The sequence below is a fragment of the Bidens hawaiensis genome, unplaced genomic scaffold (assembly GCF_021521415.1).
Source record: "Bidens hawaiensis isolate Kalapana, Puna unplaced genomic scaffold, B.hawaiensis_p1.1 tig00000190_1, whole genome shotgun sequence".
In the NCBI taxonomy this organism is placed as follows: domain Eukaryota; kingdom Viridiplantae; phylum Streptophyta; class Magnoliopsida; order Asterales; family Asteraceae; genus Bidens; species Bidens hawaiensis.
In genome coordinates, this window is record NW_027491020.1 from 7426968 (window position 1) to 7448972 (window position 22005).

The 22005-nt window shown below is 38.2% G+C and overlaps 1 protein-coding gene across 1 annotated transcript; it reads left to right on the forward strand.

Annotated features, from left to right (window-relative positions):
* The first annotated feature begins 212 nt into the window (after positions 1 to 212).
* LOC143591900 (uncharacterized) lies at positions 213 to 680 on the forward strand. The gene has a single exon (XM_077071988.1). The coding sequence runs from the start codon at positions 213 to 215 to the stop codon at positions 678 to 680; it is 468 nt and encodes a 155-aa protein (XP_076928103.1).
* Positions 681 to 22005: the final 21325 nt, after the last annotated feature.

Genomic DNA, 22005 nt, shown 5'->3' on the forward strand with positions numbered 1-22005 from the left:
TACTTAAGATAATTTTCAAGAAATGATCCATCCGGTTTTGGTGTTAACCACCATAATGCTAATAATCTTATTGTTCTTAATATGTAATCTCCCTCCTAAGGAGTTTGACTTTTTCATTTTCTTATATTTTGTTATGGCTCTACCTTTGTATTTTCTTTCAATTTAATAAGTATGTAATCCTAATGTTTATCTTATTTTTGTTTAGTAATATAATGGCAAACATCGCAAAACTTGAATTTCCAGCTCTTAATATCACCGGAGATAATTATATGTCGTGGACGGCACATGTTAAACGACATCTCAAATCAATGGGTGTTTTGAATGCGATAACAGAAGGAAATTATTTTGAGGAACAAGACAGGGAAAAAGCCTATGTCTTCCTCCACAAACACATTGACGAGATGTTACAATTTGAGTATTCAAATTGTGAGAATCCCTACGTTTTGTGGGAAGATTTAAAAAGCAGATTTGATCATCAAAAGGAACTTCTACTTCTCACTGCTAGAGATGAATTGAACAATCTCAGGTTCCAAGATTTCAAAAAAGTAAATGAGTACGCCTCTGCTTTGTTCAGAATATGCTCAACGCTCCAATTTTGTGGGCCAACTGTTACCGAGGAAGATATGTTGGAGAAAACTTTCTCCACATTTCATGCATCAAATATTGCAACACCAATATAGGTTGCTAAAATTTATAAGATATTCTTATCTAAATTCATTTCTCCTCGTAGCAGAAAAGAATAACGAGCTTTTAATGAAAATCATCAATCTCGTCCCACCGGATCACTAGCAACCCCAGAAGCAAATATTGCTACTAATAATGACACTAAAGAAAAAAAGTGGGTACGAGGCCGTGGTCGTGGCCATTTTGATAAAAATTACTCTAATGGTCGAAGCCGTCCATTCAAAGGTAATAATAATCACCAAGTAATTTTCATGGTCGTGGACGTGGTCGTGGCCGAGGTCGTGGTCGAAATCAAAGAACCACCAATTACCACGCTCCACAAAATAACAATTCCAACCAACTCAATAAATGGAATGAAGCTGGTAGGTCCGAAAACAATGGCACTTCCTGTTTTAGATGTGGAAGTACAAACCACTGGTAAAGGCTTGTCGTACAACTCCACATCTATGTGAACTATATCAAGCCTCTCTTAAAATAAAAGAGAAAGAAGTGAACCATGTGGATAACTTTAATGATCTCAATGTTGAGCTGAACATTGTAGACTTTGATGTGGAACTCTGAAACAAACGTTGCTTGACGACAATACTTATATGCAACAATTAAGTGTGTTTTCTTATTATCTTTAGCTATGTGTTTTTCTTCATGTACTGTTCATTTTTCAATTGAATAAAGTTCTTATTAAAATATATCATATTGTCTTCGTTATACACTTATTATTTTTCTTAAATATTTTCAAGATTGAAAATGAAAATCACTGGAGCACAAGTTCAAATAAATGAAGAAGATATATGTATAGCGGATAGTGGAGCCACGCATACTATACTTAGATCTACAAAATATTTTTATGAGCTGAAACCAACAAAAGGGATCATTAATACAATATCAGGTCCTACAAACTTGATAGAAGGAATGGGAAAAGCTAATTTAGCATTACCAAATGGTACAAAGCTCAAAATAGAAAATGCTTTATTTTCCCTAAAATCGACAAGAAATTTGTTGAGTTTCAAAAACATATATCATAATGGATATGATACTCAATCAAGGACTGATAGTAATAAAAAATATTTGCATATCATAAGCAAAGATAAGATATTGGAAAAAATTCCAATGCTCCATTCTGGTTTACATTATACATATATAAATGTGCTTAAACACATATGGCAGTCAAAGAAAATTGTTGTGATTCTGGTATCATAAACTTATGGCATGACATATGAGGCCATCCAGGATCCACAATGATGAAAAGGATAATTGAAAATACACATGGGCATCCATTTGAAGATCAAAAGATCCACATAATAGATAAAATTCCTCAATGTACATCTTGTTCTCTTGGCAAATTAATTACAAGGTCTTCACCATTAAAAGTTGATAAAGAATCACCAATGTTTCTTGAAAGAATTCAAGGTGACATATGTGGACCAATCCATCCACCATGTGGACCATTTAGATACTTCATGGTCTTAATAGACGCATCCAGCTATTAGTCTGATGTTCTTTATTAACGTCTCGTAATGTCGCTTTTTCAAAATTTCTTACTCAGATTATCAAATTACGTGCACATTTTCCCGACTATACCATTAAAAGAGTAAGACTTGATAATGCGGGAGAATTTACATCACATGCTTTTGATTATTATTGCATGTCTGTGGGGATTGTTGTTGAACACCTTGTTGCTCACGTACACACACAAAATGGTTTAGCCGAGTCATTGATCAAACGCCTAAAGTTAATAGCTAGACCACTAATAATGAGGACAAAACTCCCTGTTTGTATTTGGGGTCATGCAATTATGCATGCTGGAACATTAATTCCTGTGAGACCAAGTGCAAATCATAAATTCTCTCCGCTACAACTTGCCTCTGGCCAACAACCAGATATATCCCATATTAGAATTTTTGGATATGCAGTGTATGTTCCTATTGACCACCACAACGCACAAAAATGGGTCCTTAAAGATGGTTGGGAATATATGTTGGATACGAATCCGCTTCCATCATAAGATATCTTGAACCTTTAACGGGTGATGTATTTACAACACGTATTACTGATTGCCGCTTTAACGAGGCATTTTTCCCGGCATTAGGGGAGAAAAGAAAAAACAAGAAAATGATGTCTCATGGTGTGTACCTTCATTGTTACATTTTGATCCAAGGACTAAACAATGTGAGACAGAGGTTCAAAAATAATACACCTACAAGAAATTGCAAATTAATTGCCTGATGCATTTACTGATACAAACAGAGTTACTAAATCTCACATACCAGCTGCTAATGCCCCAATTTGAATTGAGATTCCAAACAATCAAGTAGATAACAAAATGCCTAATGAATCCTAAAAACGTTTAAAACACGGAAGGCCAATCGGTTCAAAGGATAAAAATCCTCGAAAATAAAGAGCTCTGAAAAGGATACGGACCCTAAGGAAAGAATGGTTGACAAAACCTTCCCTCAGGAAGGAATAAATGATATAACCTTCCCTCAGGAAGAAATAGATGATTCCAATAAAGAGTTGTCAATCAACTATGGCAATCACATATAATGTGGGATCGAGATGATATGGAAAATATTTATGATGTATTTTCATATTCTGTGGCAATTGATATCATGGAAGAAAATGATGATCCTGAACCAAAATTTGTAGATGATTGTAAAAATCGACAAGATTGGAACAAATGGAAAGATGCCATGCAGCTGAATTAAATTCACTGACCAATCGAAAGGTTTTTGGACCTATTGCCATTACACCAAAGTCAATAAAGCCTGTAGGATATAAATGGGTTTTTGTGAGAAAACGAAATGATAAAAATGAAGTTACAAGATATAAAGCAAGACTTGTAGCTCAAGGTTTTTCTCTGAGGCCAGGAATTGACTATGAAGAAACGTATTCTCCTGTTATGGATGCTATTACGTTTAGATATTTAATCAGCTTAGCAGTCTCTAAAAATTTAGAGATGCGTCTTATGGATGTTGTCACAACTTACTTGTATGGATCACTAGACAGTGACATCTATATGAAAATTCCTGAAGGATTTAAACTCCCCGAAGCATTAAGCACAAAGCTTAAGAAAATGTATTCCATCGAGTTACAAAGATCCATGTATGGACTAAAAACAATCTGGAAGGATGTGGTACAATCGTTTGAGTGATTATTTGATAAGCAAACAATGCACAAAAAATCTTATTTGTCCATGCGTCTTCATTAAGAAGACAACATCAGGAAATGTGATCATAGCTGCGTATGTTGATGATCTCAATTTAATTGGGACACAAAAGAAAATTAATGAAGCAATTGCTCTTTTAAAGAAAGAATTTGAAATGAAAGACCTTGGGAAAACCAAATATTGTCTTGGTTTACAGATTGAGAATATGCATAATGTTTAACAACTCGGACTTTCCAAGATTTAATATTATCATTAAAACCCGACCAATCTCGATGTTCGAGAATTTTTACCGCATTTATCGAGTAAATTAACTATATTTATATTATTATTTAATTAATTATATAAAACATATTTATAACTTTCATAATTTGACAAAAATTAACCTAAACTTATACTTTTACCCATTTATGTTTCCACCTTAAATCCTCAGGGTCCAAAATGCAAATATTATATATATATATATATATATATATATATATATATATATATATATATATTGTTATTTTAACTTAATAGCCCATGACCCATATTCGTTTACCCAGTGCAACCCATTAACCCAATTCGTAAACCCGTTTATAAATCAATAACTTGGACCATAATTTTCGGAATTGATTTTGGAAATCACTTATTATCATTGAAATCGGTCTTAACCACACCTCTAATCATGTCAATTGTATCATCTATGATCTGTTCTTCCATCTTTAACCTAACCGACAGCCTAATTAACCCTAGAACACGAAATCAATGTTTATATTTCAACTAAATGTTTAGATACATTCCATATACCATGACCGACATTAACCATATATTTAATTATATTTTTTTGGCTGTTAATTAATCGTTTATACCCTCACCACCGTCGACCTTGAACCCTAATTTAAGACCCATGTAATCGTTAATGATAATCCAATTAAACTCGTCCGTACCATCCCTACAACATCGCGAACCCATCTTCAGAAGCAATTGAATTAGTTTGATAGTTTGGTCGCGTTTCCAAGCTCGTCTTTGGCCGCGGTGTTCGTTTCATCGTTCACCATCAATTCATGTCAGAATCTGGTAATTTTCTTAGGTATTATGGTCGTTTTTAACTAGTAATCATTAACCATATACTTAATTAATCATTCAACAATCAATTAAACGAATTAACGATTCTAGGGTTCATATGTTTTGTTTGGGTCTGCGTCTTTATGGTATTATTTACTCATTTCAGTTCATAATCAAACTAAACCCCTAGACCAGTTGGCCATGGGTGCGCGCGCTAAGATTCAATGATGCTGGGGGCGCGGGTTCGAGTGTAAGGCCCCATTACCGGTAGCCCTACTTTCGTGTTGGATTTACTCATAAACGCAGTTCTAAATATCAGAGTTAATTAAAACATTCGCAGAACATTAAAAACATTCAAACCATTACATTCCATAACCATAATTCTTGTCTTATCGAGCATTCATAGTCATTTAAAAACAAAACATAGTCTTTTAAAATAAAACATCATAGCAAAATCTTCAGATGCCAGCTTCGTCCAACTCTGCCATGTGTCCTCCTCAAGCTACCTGCCTCGTTCTACTCACCTGCGTGCATACTAAAAGTCAGCTACGCTGAGTGAGTTCTAGTTAATCACATAATCATACAATACCTTCTTACATTTCAGACTTAACCTCTTAACTTTCTTTCATACACACATAAGTGCATATACTTTCATTCTTACCTTCATACTTTCTTTACATACATAATCATACGTTTTAAAGAGCCTTTCGCCCTATAACCTCACAGATATTATAAGGGTCTGTTCCCTAACATCACAAATATTATAAGGGTCTGGTCCCTAACATCACAGATATTATAAGGGTCTGGTCCATAACATCACAGATATTATTAGGGTCTGGTCCCTAACATCACAGATATTATTAGGGTCTGGTCCCTCTTCGTTACCATACAACCATGCCTTTCCTTCGTTTATTAACTTTATCACATTCATACATATAAGCAAATACATTATACTTACCTTATACGTAACACTACAACCTGACAGTACGTGCAATATCCGAAGATCGTTCACGTACTAACAAGCAATCACTCATACATTTCACATCATTCATATAAGGCATACACTTATCACTTAGGATAAGTGTATTAACAAACATATCGAGTATGCACACAGCCCCTAAAACATAACACAGAAGTGGGGCTAGAAACTCACCTGAAGTCGGTTACGTTCACCGTTAATTGTTATTCCTTTCTTCAGTTGGGCGCGGCTAACTGTATAATAATTACTCGTATTAATTATCTATTACTAGCCATATCACTAGCTTATTTGTAATTAATTCATTCCTTTCTAAGTTCAGGGACCATTCTGTCCTTCTGTTAAACTTCAATTCGTTACTTTGGTCTTAGCGAATTAGACCTTCTAATTCGTTATTTTTGTTAACGAATGGTCTTAAAGAATCAAGGGTAATTCGTTACCCTTTTCATTAACGAATCAGATAAAGAATCAAGCCTAGTTCGTTAGGCTTCCTTGTGCGAATCAGCTAAAGAATCACCCTCTGGTTCTCTAAGTTCCCTTAGCGAATCAGCTAAAGAATCACCCTGTAGTTCTCTAAGTTTCCTTAGCGAACTAGCTAAAGAATCACCCTCTGATTCTCTAAGTTTCCTTAGCGAACTAGCTAAAGAATCACCCTCTAGTTCTCTAAGTTTCCTTAGCGAATCAGCTAAAGAATCACCCTCTAGTTCTCTAAGTTTCCTTAGCGAACTAGCTAAAGAATCACCCTCTGATTCTCTAAGTTTCCTTAGCGAACTAGCTAAAGAATCACCCTATAGTTCTCTATGTTTCCTTAGCGAACTAGCTAAAGAATCACCCTCTAGTTCTCTAAGTTTCCTTAGCGAACTAGGGTTAGGTCAGAGAAAATTCCCTAACACCTTTATCTTTTCCGGCGCTGCCTTTCCGGCGCCGTCATCGCCGGAAAACCGCGTTTTCGCTGGAAAAACGAGATCTCACTCGCTCTTCCACCGTTTTCATCGTTTTTCGTCCCGTTTGATCCAGATTTGATCTAGGGTGATCCCTAAACTCATCTTAGGTCCGGTTTATACCTGATTCTACCCGGATCTTGTGATTTAAACGGTAACGGTGTCGGCTCGTCGTTACGCGACTATAACTAACGTTTTAGGATCGTACAATATTAAACTATCATTACCTTGGGTCGGTGCTCGGTTTCCTTCTTGATTTCGGCTAGAGATAAGGAAGAACTAGAGAGAAATCTTAAGTGTGTGTTTTGGGTGGTGTATGGAATATGTGTGAATGAGGATTAAATGGATATTAAGGGTTTATATATTTATGGATCATGGGCTTAAGCCCATGGTCTTTCCTTCTTTCTTTCCTAACCCAAGTCCATAACCCATATTCATTTACCCAACACTAGCCCAACTCGTATTCTATTTATCTAAACCGATAACGACCCACTATGAAATAACGAAATTTATTTTTATTATTATAACCGAAAGTAGGATGTTACAAGTGTTCCCTCCTTAAAGAGGTTTCGTCCCCGAAACCTAACTATTACATAAACAAATTTGGGTAAAACTTGCGCATCTCATCCTCCGCTTCCCAAGTAGCATCTGAACCTTTGCGATGCTTCCATATCACCTTCACTAAAGGTATAACCTTGTGACGAAGCTGCTTCTCTTTGCTGTCAACTATCTCGATCGGTTGCTCAATGTAGTTCAACTGTTCATCAACCTCAATGTCCATTAATGGCACGTGGGACGTGTCATCAGCTAGAAATTTTCTTAGATGAGAAACATGGAAGGTTGAATGAATTCCTTCTAACTCTTCTGGCAAGTCTAGTTTATAAGCCACTTCGCCTACACGATCTATAATTTTAAACGGTCCAATGTACCTTGGACTCAATTTCCCCCTCTTTCTAAAACGGATAATTCCTTTCCAAGGCGAGACCTTAAGCATCACATTGTCATCAATGTTAAACTCAATCGGTCGTCGCCGCTTATCCGCATACGACTTCTGTCTGTCTTGACCGGCTTTCATTCTTGCTTTGATCTGATCGAACCTTGAAGACATTTCTTGAACCACTTCTAGGTTTCCCATTTCCTTTTGACCAATCTCACCCCAACACACCGGGGTTCTACATCGTCTACCGTAAAGCATCTCAAACGGTGGCATACCAATACTTGAATGGTAACTGTTGTTATAGGAGAACTCTGCCAGGTGCAGATGATCATCCCAACTTCCACCAAAATCTAAAACACAAGCACGCAGCATATACTCAAGGGTTTGGATCGTCTTTTCAGACTGTCCATCGGTTTGAGGATGATACGCCGTACTGATGTTCAACCTCGTCCCCATAGCTTCATGGAATTTCTTCCAGAACCTCGAAGTAAACCGTGTATCTCTATCAGAAACGATCGATAACGGTACTCCATGCTTGGTTACAACTTCTTTAATGAACAAGCTTGCTAACGTTTCTGACGAGATGGCCTCTCGTATGGGCAGAAAGTGAGCACTCTTGGTCAAACGGTCCACAATCACCCAGATAGTATCATGATGCTTAGCTGTACGAGGTAGCTTAGTTATGAAATCCATGGTGATGTGTTCCCATTTCCACTCAGGTATATCTATCGGTTGCATCTTCCCATAAGGCTTTTGATGTTCGGCTTTGACTTGTAAGCAATTTAAGCACTTACTAACATAATCCACTACATCATTCTTCATCCCAGGCCACCAGTAGTCTCTTTTCAAATCTTGATACATCTTTGTAGCTCCTGGATGAATCGAATATCTTGACTTATGAGCCTCATCTAAGATTCGACTTCTAAGATCACCATAGCGTGGGATCCACATACGGTCGAACCTTGTCTTAACTCCATGAGTGTTTTCCATCAACTCATCTCGCTGGCCATAAATCCTTTCTTTCTTTACTAACCCTTCATCTACTAACACCTCAGACTGCACCTTGATGATTTCTTCAAAAAGACTTGGGTTCATGATCAACTGGTATGACTTTACTATTGCAAGGACTTCCTCGTTCTTACGGCTTAGCGCGTCGGCGACCACATTAGCTTTACCGGGGTAGTACTTGATCTCACAGTCGTAATCCTTTATCAATTCTAACCATCTTCTCTGCCTCATGTTCAATTCCTTCTGCTTAAAGAAATACTTTAAACTCTTATGATCTGTATAAATAGTACACTTAGTACCTTACAGGTAATGCCTCCATATCTTTAAGGCATGCACTACTGCCGCTAGCTCTAAATCATGCGTCGGATAAGTACTCTCGTGGACTTTCAACTGTCTAGACGCGTAAGCTATCACCTTCCCTCGTTGCATCAACACGCAACCTAGCCCTTGATGCGAGGCATCGGCACAAACAACTAAATCCTCGTCACCATCGGGTAGAGCAAGGATTGGAGCTTGCGTGAGTCTTTTCTTTAACTCATGAAAAGCTTCTTCTTGAAACTTACCCCAACTAAATACTATCGACTTTCGGGTCATACCGGTCAACGGTGCAGCTATCTTGGAGAAACCTTCGATGAATCTCCTATAGTAGCCAGCTAACCCTAGGAAGCTTCGTATATCAGTCGGATTCTGCGGCGTCTTCCAATTCGTTATCGCTTCAATTTTAGCTGGGTCAACGGTAATCCCTTCAGGATTAATCACGTGACCTAGAAATTGCACTTCTCTTAACCAGAACGCGCATTTTGAAAACTTAGCATACAACTTCTCTCTCTTCAGGGTCTCCAATACTTCTCTCAGATGCTCAGCATGATCGGACTCGCTCCTGGAATAGATCAATATATCATCGATAAAGACGATTACTGACTTATCCAACATTGGCCGACACACCCTGTTCATCATATCCATAAATGCTGCAGGAGCATTTGTTAGACCGAATGACAATACGAGGAACTCATAGTGTCCGTATCGCGTTCGGAACGCTGTTTTAGGGATGTCTGCCTCTTTCACCTTCAGCTGATGATAGCCTGATCTGAGATCTATCCGTGAGAACCAACTTGAACCTTGCAGTTGGTCAAACAGATCATCAATCCTTGGTAAAGGATATCTATTCTTTACCGTAAGCTTATTCAACTCACGATAGTCTATACACATTCTCATACTTCCATCCTTCTTATTCACGAACAACACTGGTGCGCCTCACGGGGAAACACTTGGTCTTATGAAACCTTTTTTGAGGAGTTCTTGCAGTTGGGACATCAATTCTTTCATTTCGGACGGTGCTAGACGGTAAGGTGCTTTCGCGACGGGTTGGGCGCCCGGTACTAAGTCTATCTGGAATTCTATCTCTCGCTCCGGTGGCAACCCCGGAAGATCCTATGGGAATACTTCTGGGTAGTCGCGCACGATAGGAACATCTTTCATTTCTTTCGTCTCGGCCGTAGCGTTGACAACATAAGCCAGGTAGGCACAGCACCCTCACCTTGCAAACCCTCGGCTTTTATCATCGAAATGACATTAAGCCCAGAACTTTCCTTATCACCATAAACCGTCACCGCACTACCATCCAAGGACTTTAACCTTATTATCCTACTCCTACACACTATCTGAGCTTCGTACTCAGACAACCAATCCATCCCCGAAACCACATCGAACCCTCCTAAGGTCATAATGTACAAAGTAACAGGGAACTCATGTCCCTCCAATTCTATCTTATAGTCCTTAACCATTTTCATTATTTTTACCGAAGTGTCACTAGCGGTTTCTACCATAAGAGTTTCAGACACTCGGCAACATTTCATTTTAGCTAGTTTACTAAATGGTGTGGCTACGAAACTTTTGTTTGTGCCCGAATCAAACAATACTGAAGCGGAATTACCGTTTACTAGAAACGTACCTGTGACGAAATTGGGAATCTGCTTGGCTTGCTCTTGGGTCAACATGTAGGCCCTAGTCCTCGGCCTTGCTTGATCAGCATCTTTCTTCCCACTACCTCCAGCCTCACCATCGGTGCACTCTCTCGCCATGTGGCCTGTCTTGCCACATTTGTAACATGCTGGCTTCGCGCTGCACTCATTGGCATAATGCCCTACCTTCCCACACTTATAACACACATTAGACCCCATCCGGCATTCTCCACCGTGAGTCTTTCCACATTTGCTACAAACCTCAGAACTCCTACTCCACTTACACTCGCCACCATGCATCTTTCCGCAGGTCTTACACGATCTTTTCTCCCACACTTTCTGTTTCTTATCTTTGGAGTTCCATAACTGAGTACCGGGTCGCTTAACATTAGCAACCCACTTCTTATCTTTCTTTTCTTCTTCCACCACTGCGTCATCCGCAGCCAGGTCTGCATAAACCACCTCTGCGAGCTCGACAGCAGAGTCAAAGGTAGCAGGTTTTCTCGTCCTGACTAGCACGCGGACTTTCTGTGGCAATCCCCTCACATAACACTTGATTCTCTTGGCCTCAGTGTTAACAATATCGGGTACCAACCTCGACATTCGATTGAACTCGGTGGTGTACTCACGATGTGTCATTGTCCCAGCTTTCAAGTTCAGGAACTTCATCTCTGCCCTCTCAACCTCGGCGCCAGCACAGAACTTCTTCATCACTAACTCCTTCAGATCCTCCCACTTCATCGCTTTGATCTCTTCACGGGTTTTCCTCTACTCCACACTCTCCCACCAATACATAGCCTCATCCTCAAATGATTAAGTAGCATAACCTACCGGTTGGTCGGGACGACACTCGCTAATGCGGATAATTTTATCCATGGTGGTTATCCATTTGAGAGTAGCGATTGCGTCTCCTAAACCAGTCAGCTTAGGCGGGTAACAACTTTTGAAGGACTTATAGTTGCAACCGCCTCGACCCCTCTTCCTATCATCAACTTTCACAGACCTTACCTCACTTGAATCACCCTTTTCCCTCTCATCATCTTTCCTACCATCACCACCTGCCCCTTCAGCAGTTCTTTCACGGCTTCCAGCAGACCCTCCAGGAGTTATATTCTTCACAGCAGTAGCTACGGCTTGAACAATAGCTGCCTGAATCACGGGATCCAGTTGGACTCCTTCGTTGTTCTCCGGGTTTCTTCCAGCTGTGCTTCCTTCAGCTTCGGTGTTGGAAGCTGTCTCTACCGAAGGTCGTTGGGCACAACGAGGCCTGCCGCGTCTTCGACCTCCCGCTTCCACATTTTCTCCTGTTCCAGCCATCGTATTCTAAAAAAAAGGGAAAACACAAACGTCATCACTTAAGGAACTATTTAGTACAAGGATAGTAAGGCTAACAGGTAATAACAGTGGCCAATTGTGATTAGCTGATCACGTTACTTTCCGTGTCCTATACACTTCCCTTTATGAGTCTATTTATGCTGGTTCTATTCTAAACAGTTAATCAATCAAATAATCCTATCCCTAACATTCACATATCCTTTCTTTAGAAATCAAGCTAACATTAACATACATATTTATCCATACACTTTACCGTTACTGGGCTTTCTTGAGTGACACATGGCTATCTTGAACTGGCGTCTTCTTTCTTTTCTTACTTAAATCCCATTCTCTGTTCGAGTCTAAGCATGTAGGATGCTTAAATCTTTCGAACTTTGCTCTGATACCAACTTGTAAGACCCCGTTACCGGTAGCCCTACTTTCATGTTGGATTTACTCATAAACGCAGTTCTAAATATCAGAGTTAATTAAAACATTCGCAGAACATTAAAAACATTCAAACCATTACATTCCATAACCATAATTCTTGTCTTATCGAGCATTCATAGTCATTTAAAAACAAAACATAGTCTTTTAAAATGAAACATCATAGCAAAATCTTCAGATGCCAGCTTCGTCCAACTCTGCCATGTGTCCTCCTCAAGCTACCTGCCTCGTTCTACTCACCTGCGTGCATACTAAAAGTCAGCTACGCTGAGTGAGTTCTAGTTAATCACATAATCATACAATACCTTCTTACATTTAATACTTAACCTCTTAACTTTATTTCATACACACATAAGTGCATATACTTTCATTCTTACCTTCATACTTTCTATACATACATAATCATACGTTTTAAAGAGCCTTTCGCCCTATAACCTCACATATATTATAAGGGACTGGTCCCTAACATCACAGATATTATAAGGGTCTGGTCCCTAACATCACAGATATTATTAGGGTCTGGTCCCTAACATCACAGATATTATTAGGGTCTGGTCCCTCTTCGTTACCATACAAACATGCCTTTCCTTCGTTTATTAACTTTCGCATTCTTACATATAAGCAAATACATTATACTTACCTTATACGTAACACTACAACCTGACAGTACGTGCAATATCCGAAGATTGTTCACGTACTAACAAGCAATCACTCATACATTTCACATCATTCATATAAGGCATACACTTATCACTTAGGATAAGTGTATTAACAAACATATCGAGTATGCACACAGCCCTGAAAACATAACACACAAGTGGGGCTAGAAACTCACCTGAAGTCGGTTACGTTCACCGTTAATTGTTATTCCTTTCTTCAGTTAGGCGCGGCTAACTGTATAACAATTACTCGTATTAATTATCTATTACTAGCCATATCACTAGCTTATTTGTAATTAATTCATTCCTTTCTAAGTTCAGGGACCATTCTGTCCTTCTGTTAAACTTCAATTCGTTACTTTGGTCTTAGCAAATTAGACCTTCTAATTCGTTATCTTTGTTAACGAATGGTCTTAAAGAATCAAGGGTAATTCGTTACCCTTTTCATTAACGAATCGGATAAAGAATCAAGCCTAGTTCGTTAGGCTTCCTTGTGCGAATCAGCTAAAGAATCACCCTCTGGTTCTCTAATTTCCCTTAGCAAATCAGCTAAAGAATCACCCTCTGGTTCTCTAAGTTCCCTTAGCGAATCAGCTAAAGAATCACCCTCTAGTTCTCTAAGTTTCCTTAGCGAACTAGCTAAAGAATCACCCTCTGATTCTCTAAGTTTCCTTAGTGAATCAGCTAAAGAATCACCCTCTAGTTCTCTAAGTTTCCTTAGCGAACTAGCTAAAGAATCACCCTCTAGTTCTCTAAGTTTCCTTAGCGAACTAGCTAAAGAATCACCCTCTAGTTTTCTAAGTTTCCTTAGCGAACTAGGGTTAGGTCAGGGAACATTCCCTGACACCTTTATCTTTTCCGGCGCCGCCTTTCCTGCGCCGTCATCGCCGGAAAACCGCGTTTTTGCCGGAAAAACGAGATCTCACTCGTTTTTCCACCGTTTTCATCGTTTTTCGTTCCGTTTGATCCAGATTTGAGCTAGGGTGATCCCTAAACTCATCTTAGGTCCGGTTTATACCCGATTCCACCCGGATCTTGTGATTTAAACGGTTTAACGGTGTCGGCTCGTCGTTACTCGACTATAACTAACGTTTTAGGCTCGTACAATATTAAACTATCATTACCTTGGGTCAGTTCTCGGTTTCCTTCTTGATTTCGGGTAGAGATAAGGAAGAACTAGAGAGAAATCTTAAGTGTGTGTTCTGGGTGGTGTATGGAATATGTGTGAATGAGGATTAAATGGATATTAAGGGTTTATATATTTATGGATCATGGGCTTAAGCCCATGGTCTTTCCTTCTTTCTTTCCTAACCTAAGTCCATAACCCATATTCATTTACCCAACACTAGCCCAACTCGTATTCTATTTATCTAAACGATAACGACCCACTATGAAATAACGAAAATTTATTTTTATTATAATAATCGAAAGTAGGATGTTACATCGAGCCACCCCCAACGCAGTTTTTAGTGTTTTTTTAAACATTCTTTTAATATAATAATATATCTAATTTTTTAAATTAAAGTACAAATATTTTAAATACAATAACTAGCCAAAATTTTTATTAAACCGACATAACATTCGTTTACTTTCCAAATCTTGGTTAACAACCATATATATACATATATACTTTAGTTATTAAAATTTATTAAGGTTTTAATTTATCTAAAACGAACTAATTTAATATAACTATATATATAAAATATATATATCACGTTAATTCACGTATTAAAAATAGAGTTCAAGTATTTTATTTTATATAAACATTATTATTTATTATTAGCAATAAAATGATATATATATATATATATATAAATATATTAAAACGTGTTTTTAGTTTAAATAAACATTAAATCGGATCTCTTTATATAATTTATCCAACAATAAAACTTTGATAATAAAATTTATAATGAATCTATTTTTTTAACCTTTGCAAGAACTCATTAGATCATCAAATCCCAAATCTCTATCTAGTTTTAGCTTCGTTATCAATCCATATTTATTTTCCTCATTTATTGTTACTTAGTATTTCTCGTCGGTATTTTCCCGAGAAGCTTGATCTACCCTTATCTTTTTATTGAACCATTACCTCTTGCTTATTGCTAAGGTGAGTACCACATTCTCCCTTTTTACTCGTTTTTTTCACGTTTTGGGGACATATGTGTAAATATATTTCTCATATATACTTATACACAAAACTGCAACTTTGTCTTATGTGTTGACAACTTATGTCTTACTTGTTTATGTGCTTTTTTGCTTTGTATGCTTCCGCATTCGGAGAGGTCCAACATAATCTCAGTCTAGTATGATCATATGCCAGTCGTTAGCCTTTGTACTTCTCGACATCTCAGTTATACTTGCTCATTTGGTTATTTTGTTATTCTCATATGACTTGTTGCAGCTACGTATTTTGTTATATATACTATATGTACAACTAAACTGGTGTGTTGCTCACTCAACATGTGTTGTTGACAAAATTCTATTTTATACGCATATGAAGGTTATCGTAGAAATCTAATGCAGGTTGGTAAAGACTTAGTGAAGAATTTAAGTTAGAAATGATACAATCAAAAATTAAATTTGTAATTGTTGTTTGTTTAATAAGTTGTATTTTGTACTTGAATTATTTGAATTATTAAATCGAATTAAATAGATATTGTCATTTAAATAATATTACATGATGATAACCTTTGAAAAGCTGTGAGCAATCAGTTCGCCTCGGCATTTCCGTTGTAGGTTAGGGTGTGACATAATGGGAGACTTGTGCATCAGTCAACTTACACTGAGAAACTCTTAAAGCGTTTCAATATGGACAAAGCAAACCTTTAAGCACACCAATGGTTGTTAGATCACTCAATGTTGACAATGATCCATTTCGCCCTTGTGAAGATGTAACATCCCGAAATTTCTAAGAATAAATAATTAATATATTATTTAATTTTGGTGGAGAAGTTACTTGAGTTAGTAGAGAAATAATAACGTAATAAAGATGGAAGGATAAGTAGGCAAATTAGATGTAATTAATTATGGACCAACAAGAAAATATGGGCCAAAGGTCCATGTGCTTAAGAGAGTATAAATACCCCTTAAAACCCTAATCCTTTCCATTTTCATACATCTCCACACCATAGCTTACACAATCAAAACACACACTTAACTCAATTCCCGTTTTTGAGAAAACCACCCACAAAGACATAAAGATTCCTGGAGATCTAGCCGTTGAATCGGTCTCAAATTTTATCCGAGTATTCCTGACATATAAATGAAGTTTTCCACCAAAAAGATCTTCGATCAGATGTCGGAAAGTCCAGTTTTTATCTGTAAAACCACAGCAGCTCAACAGTGAAGATTCCGGCGACTGTTCAGCTTTTCCGGCGACTGTAGCGGCGGTTTCCGGCGATGGTGAGCTGATGGGTTTGTAGATTGGGGCGAGACGGTTCCGTGGCCGCTTGAATCACTCAAATCGGAGTTCGTTTGATATGGTTTTGAGCATCTCGAGTGATTTCATAAAAAACCCTCAAAGGTACGTTTTTGTTAAAAAGGTTTACTTTTCATAAACGGATTTATATGAAAATTGGTAGGATGATAGATCGGGTCTAGACAAATCTTAAAGTTGCAAACTTGAAGATTTAAAATGGACTTAACGAACTCATGTTTATGAACGGCTCGTTTAAATGAACCCTAGATCCAGTTTTGAACGTTTTAGCCATAAAGGTTCAAGCTTTATGCTAGAATAAGGTTGATTCTTGATGATGGGCTGATAATGAATGTAAAACGGTGGTAAAACAAGTGAGATCTCGCTTTTCCGGCGAGATTCCGTTATTTCGGCAAGTGCGGCGCCGGAAAGGCGGCGCCGGAGGTTAAGTCACATCAAGGAATGTTCTGATGTGACATCTGACATCTGACGTACCCTAACCCTAATTCTTTATGGAACATTAACGAACTAGCCTCGTTCGTTAAGCAATTCGCGTGTCAATCCGTTATGTCAATTCGCTAAGGAAGAGTAACGAACTAGCTTCAATGCGTTAAGCAGTTCGTGATGATCATTCGTTAAAGCCAGTTCGTTATAGAAAGCCAGTTCGCTATGTTAAGATGACGAATCAAGTGATTCGTTACTCATCCAGTTCGTTATGTCAAGATAACTAATCAGGAGATTCGCTACTCACCAATTCGTTACGTTAAGATAACGAATCAGGTGATTCGTTATTCACCGATTCGCTATGTTCAGATAACGAACCAGGCTGTACTCTGAATAACGAATTAGACTTTGAAATAATTACAGAATGGCCCTTATACTTGATATAGAATGGTTTAATTACATATTAGACCTTAGACTTTACTAATTTGTGAAAGATACCTTTAAAGGTTAACGTGTAACGATTAACTAACCGGGTAATGACTCAATGGAGTAACATCTTCTTAGACACTTAAGATTAGTTAAGTAAGCAGTAAGAAGGGCTAGAACAATATTTAATATGGTATCTATCAAACAGTTAGTCGCGCACAACAAAGGAAGGGAATAACCTTAAAGGCGGACGCAACCGAGATTAGGTGAGTTTCTAGCCCCATTTTCCTTGTTATGTTTTCGGGGCTGTGTGCATACTCGATGTGATAGTTAATACACCTACCTTAAATGGTAAGTGTATGCCATGTATGATTTATATGTTATTTATGTATATCTTGAATGTGACTGAAAGCTTGTCGGTACGTGAACGATCTTCGGATATTGCACGTATTGACAAGGGAGGTATGTGTATGATAGTTGAATGTGTATGATAGATAAATGTGCAACATATGAATATGCATGAATGATTAAAGAAAGTATATGTATGTTACGGGTATGTAAAGATAGTATGCTCGAAGATGAAGAAGTAAGGGATCAGACCCTAATAATATCTGAGGACTGAGATAGAGAAGAAATGGATCAGACCCTAATAATATCTGAGATAGAGAAGTAGAAAAGGGATCAGACCCTAATAATATCTGAGATAGACAAGAAAGGGATCAGATCCTAATAATATCTGAGATAGACAAATGAAAGAGGGATCAGACCCTAATAATATCTGAGATAGACAAGAAAGGGATCAGACTCTAATAATATCTGAGATAGACAAAGGAAAGAGGGATCAAACCCTAATAATATCTGAGATAGAATGAACAATAATTATATAGTATGAAAGTAATAAAGTATGAACGAATGTATGAAATTATGTAATGAAAGTAAGTTAGTAAGGTAATCATTATGTATCTTCGGATGCATGATTAAAGGTAAGAGTATGTATTATATGATATATGATTAACTAGAACTCACTCAGCGTAGCTGACTTTTAGTATGCACGCAGGTGAGTAGAATGAGACAGCTGGCTTAAGCGGGGACACATGGCAGAAGAATAAGAGTCTGGCATCTGAAGACTGATGATGTTCCCGACGGATGAACCTTGCCCAATTTGTCGCAAGGTCTGTTTGGATTCTGTTGGTGACCATGCGGTGCATTGCAAAGAATTGCCTGGCTTTAAATACAGACATGATCTGGTTAGGGATGTTCTGTGTGATGTTCTTAAACGGGCAGGGATTTCTGCTAAAAAGGAGGCCCCTGTTAACTTTCTCACGGATCCTATTGAAGGGAGGTCTACTTTACGACCAGCTGATATTCTTGTGTTTGGGTGGGCAGGGGGGAAACACACCTGTGTGGATCTTACAGGAGTGTCTCCTCTTGTTGGGCTCAAGGACCGTGGGTTTGTTGTGGGTCAGGCTGCGTTGAAGGCTGAATTGGGCAAAGTTGTTAAACACGAGAAAGCTTGTTTAGATAATCAACATGTCTTTCTACCATTTGCCTTTGATACATTTGGTTTTCTGGCTCCAGAGGCTGTGAAATTTTTTAGTTGGGTTCAGCGCGTCGTACACGGAACCTCTTCAGCTTCTAGGTCCCAAAGCTTCGTTTTTAGCAGGATTGGCTTTGCTGTTCAAAAGGGGGTTGCGGCGCAGCTTGTTGCCCGTTTGCCTGCCACTTTATTGTAATCGTTTTATAGTAAATTATATAAAACTTCGATTGTGATGGATTAAAAAACTTATTGTTTATATTTGAAAGAAAAGAATGTTTTAAGACAAGTTATGGTTATTATTGTTATGTAACTGAAATTTTTATATTCCGCGCAAAGTTTTAATTAACTCTGATATTTAAAACTGTGTTTATGAGTAAATCCAACATTAAAATGTGAGGCACCGGTAACGGGGTTTTACAAGTTGGTATCAGAGCAAAGTTCGAGTGATTTAAGCATCCTACATGCTTAGACTAGAATAGAGAATGAGATTTAAGTAAGAAAATAAAGAAGATGCCAGTTCAAGATAGCCATGTGTCACTCAAGCAAGCTCGGTAAAGGTAAAGTATATTATTAATTTCATGTATAATGTAAGAATGCGTAAGGAAGTTAGCTTAATTTCTATAGAAAGAATTTTTAAATGTTAGCTTAATTTCTAAAGAAAGAATGTGTGTATGCTAGCTTAATTGCTAGGGATAAGAATGTATGCTATATGCATGTTATGATTGTGTGAGAAGTAGGATCTAGCACAAGTGAAATCATAAAGGGAAATATGTAAAACCTGAGGAGTAATGTAAATAGTTAATTACACTTGGCCATTGTCATTAACTACTTACCTTACAAATAATGTGCTAAATAACTCCTAGAGTGATAGCATTTGTGTTTCCTAGAGATAAGATAGATGACTGGTACAAAAGGGACAAGCGCGAAGAGGTCATACTGGACGCCGTGGTAAGACACGTGCCAACCAGACACATGTGGAAGAAGGTGTGACAAAGTAATATACGAAAGCAATAGGACTTCGACTTTAGGAAGTAAAGAAGACGGATCACGCTTGGAGCTTGTAATAATATACACCAAGGGAGTTGCTCAAATTTTTCGCACTACAATGCCAACAATGTTCACCGAAGCATCAAAGGTAGCCCGAACTGTGAAGTCCAAATGGAAGTAGCATGAAAGAAACAGAGATAAGCCAACTAGAATGAGTCAAGACAGGTAGTATGTCTGCAATAGTTAACTCGATAAAGGAACTTGCTGGGATCGTGAGTAATGAAGCGAATGATGATAAAGCAGAGATGATCGAGAAGGATGGGTGAATGTCAAGGCATCCTAATTGAAAAGCAATGAAAGGGCGAGGCTACATAGTGTAGCAAGTATGAAAGAAGATGCTGAGAAGAATGTAGTTGTGTACCTGAGACTTTATGGAAGAGACCACTAGCGATACTTTCGTTAAAGTATGAGAATGGTTAAGAATTGTAAGGTAGAACTAGAGGGACGTGAGTTCCTTGCTACTCTTTATGATTGACCTTAAGAGAGTTCGATCTCATTTGGGAATGGATTTGACTTTTGAGTTTAAATCTTGTATAGAATGTAAGAGTAAGTTGATAAGGTTTAAGTCTTTGGATGGCGGTACAGTGATGGTTTATGGTATTAAGGAAAGTTCAAGGCTTAACGTCATTCCGATGATAAAAGCTGAAGGTTTGTCAAGGCGAGGGTGCAGTGTCTACCTGGCGTATGTTGCCAAAGCTACGGCCGACACGAAAGAAATGGAAGATGGTTCCTTTAGTGTGTAACTAACCAGAAGTGTTCCCAGAGGACCTTCCGGGGTTACCAACGGAGCGAAAGGTAGAATTCCTGATAGAGTTAATACTAGGAGCACAGCCCGTCGCGAAAGCACCTTACCTCCTAGCGCCGTCCGAGATGAAAGGGTTAATGTCCCAACTGCAAGGACTCCTCGACGAAGGTGTTTTGTGCCGAGAATTTCCCTACGGGGTGTACCGGTGATGTTCGTGAAGGAAAAAGACGAAAGTATGATAATGTGTATAGATTTCTACGAGCCGAACAAGCTTACTGTGAAGAATAGATATACGTTGCCACAAATTGATGATTTGTTTGATCAAATGCACGGTGCGAGTTGGTCCTCACAAATAGACCTCAGAGCAGGCTATTAACAGTTGAAAGTGAAAGAGGCAGACATCCCTAAGACAACGTTTCCGACACGATATGGACACTAAGAATTTCTCGTGATATCGTTTGGATTGAAGAATGCTCCAGCAACATATATGGTTATGATGAATAGGGCGTGTCATCCGATCTTGGACAAATCTGACATTGCTTTTGTTGATGATAATCTTGAAATATTCAAGGAATAAGTCTGATCATGCTGAACACTTGAGAGAAGTGTTGGAGACGTTGACAAAAGAGTAATTGTATGCTAGGTTTTCAAGGTGTACCATTGATACATGGATACCTCTTCAAGAAGAATCAACGGGATACGAGGCAAGAAGACGGGTAAGGCTGATAAAGGATTATGATTGTGAAAACAAGTATTATCCCGGAGAGGCTAACAAGGTCACTGACGCCCTAAGTCGTAAAGGTGGAGAGGTTATCACGACATTTAAGTAGTATAAATTAGTTAGTACTTCGGACTGCATTAGCGAGATCCATGAGACACAGTTAAAAGTTATGAAGGATGAGATCAAGATGAAAACAAAAAGAAATGAATTCTCTAGTTACACATAGAGTTGAAAGATAATACTTATGATGTGAAAATCAGATTTGGTCGGCTGAGGATTTCACGTCATGGATATCTTCGAGGCCAAATCCTAGATGAAGGTTATGAGTCTAGATACTCGGTTTTCATCGAAGCATCAAAAAGGAAAGAGGCCGATTACAATGAAGGTAGATACTAGTGAAAGTGAAACGCTTTAGTAGAAGTTAGATGAAGATGAGTCCATGGTATGTGACAGCTGTGGATAGACATGATACTTTGCCTACACAGATAAGAACAACCCCAAGTGTTACGAATGTGGAGCCAACAGTCACACCGCAA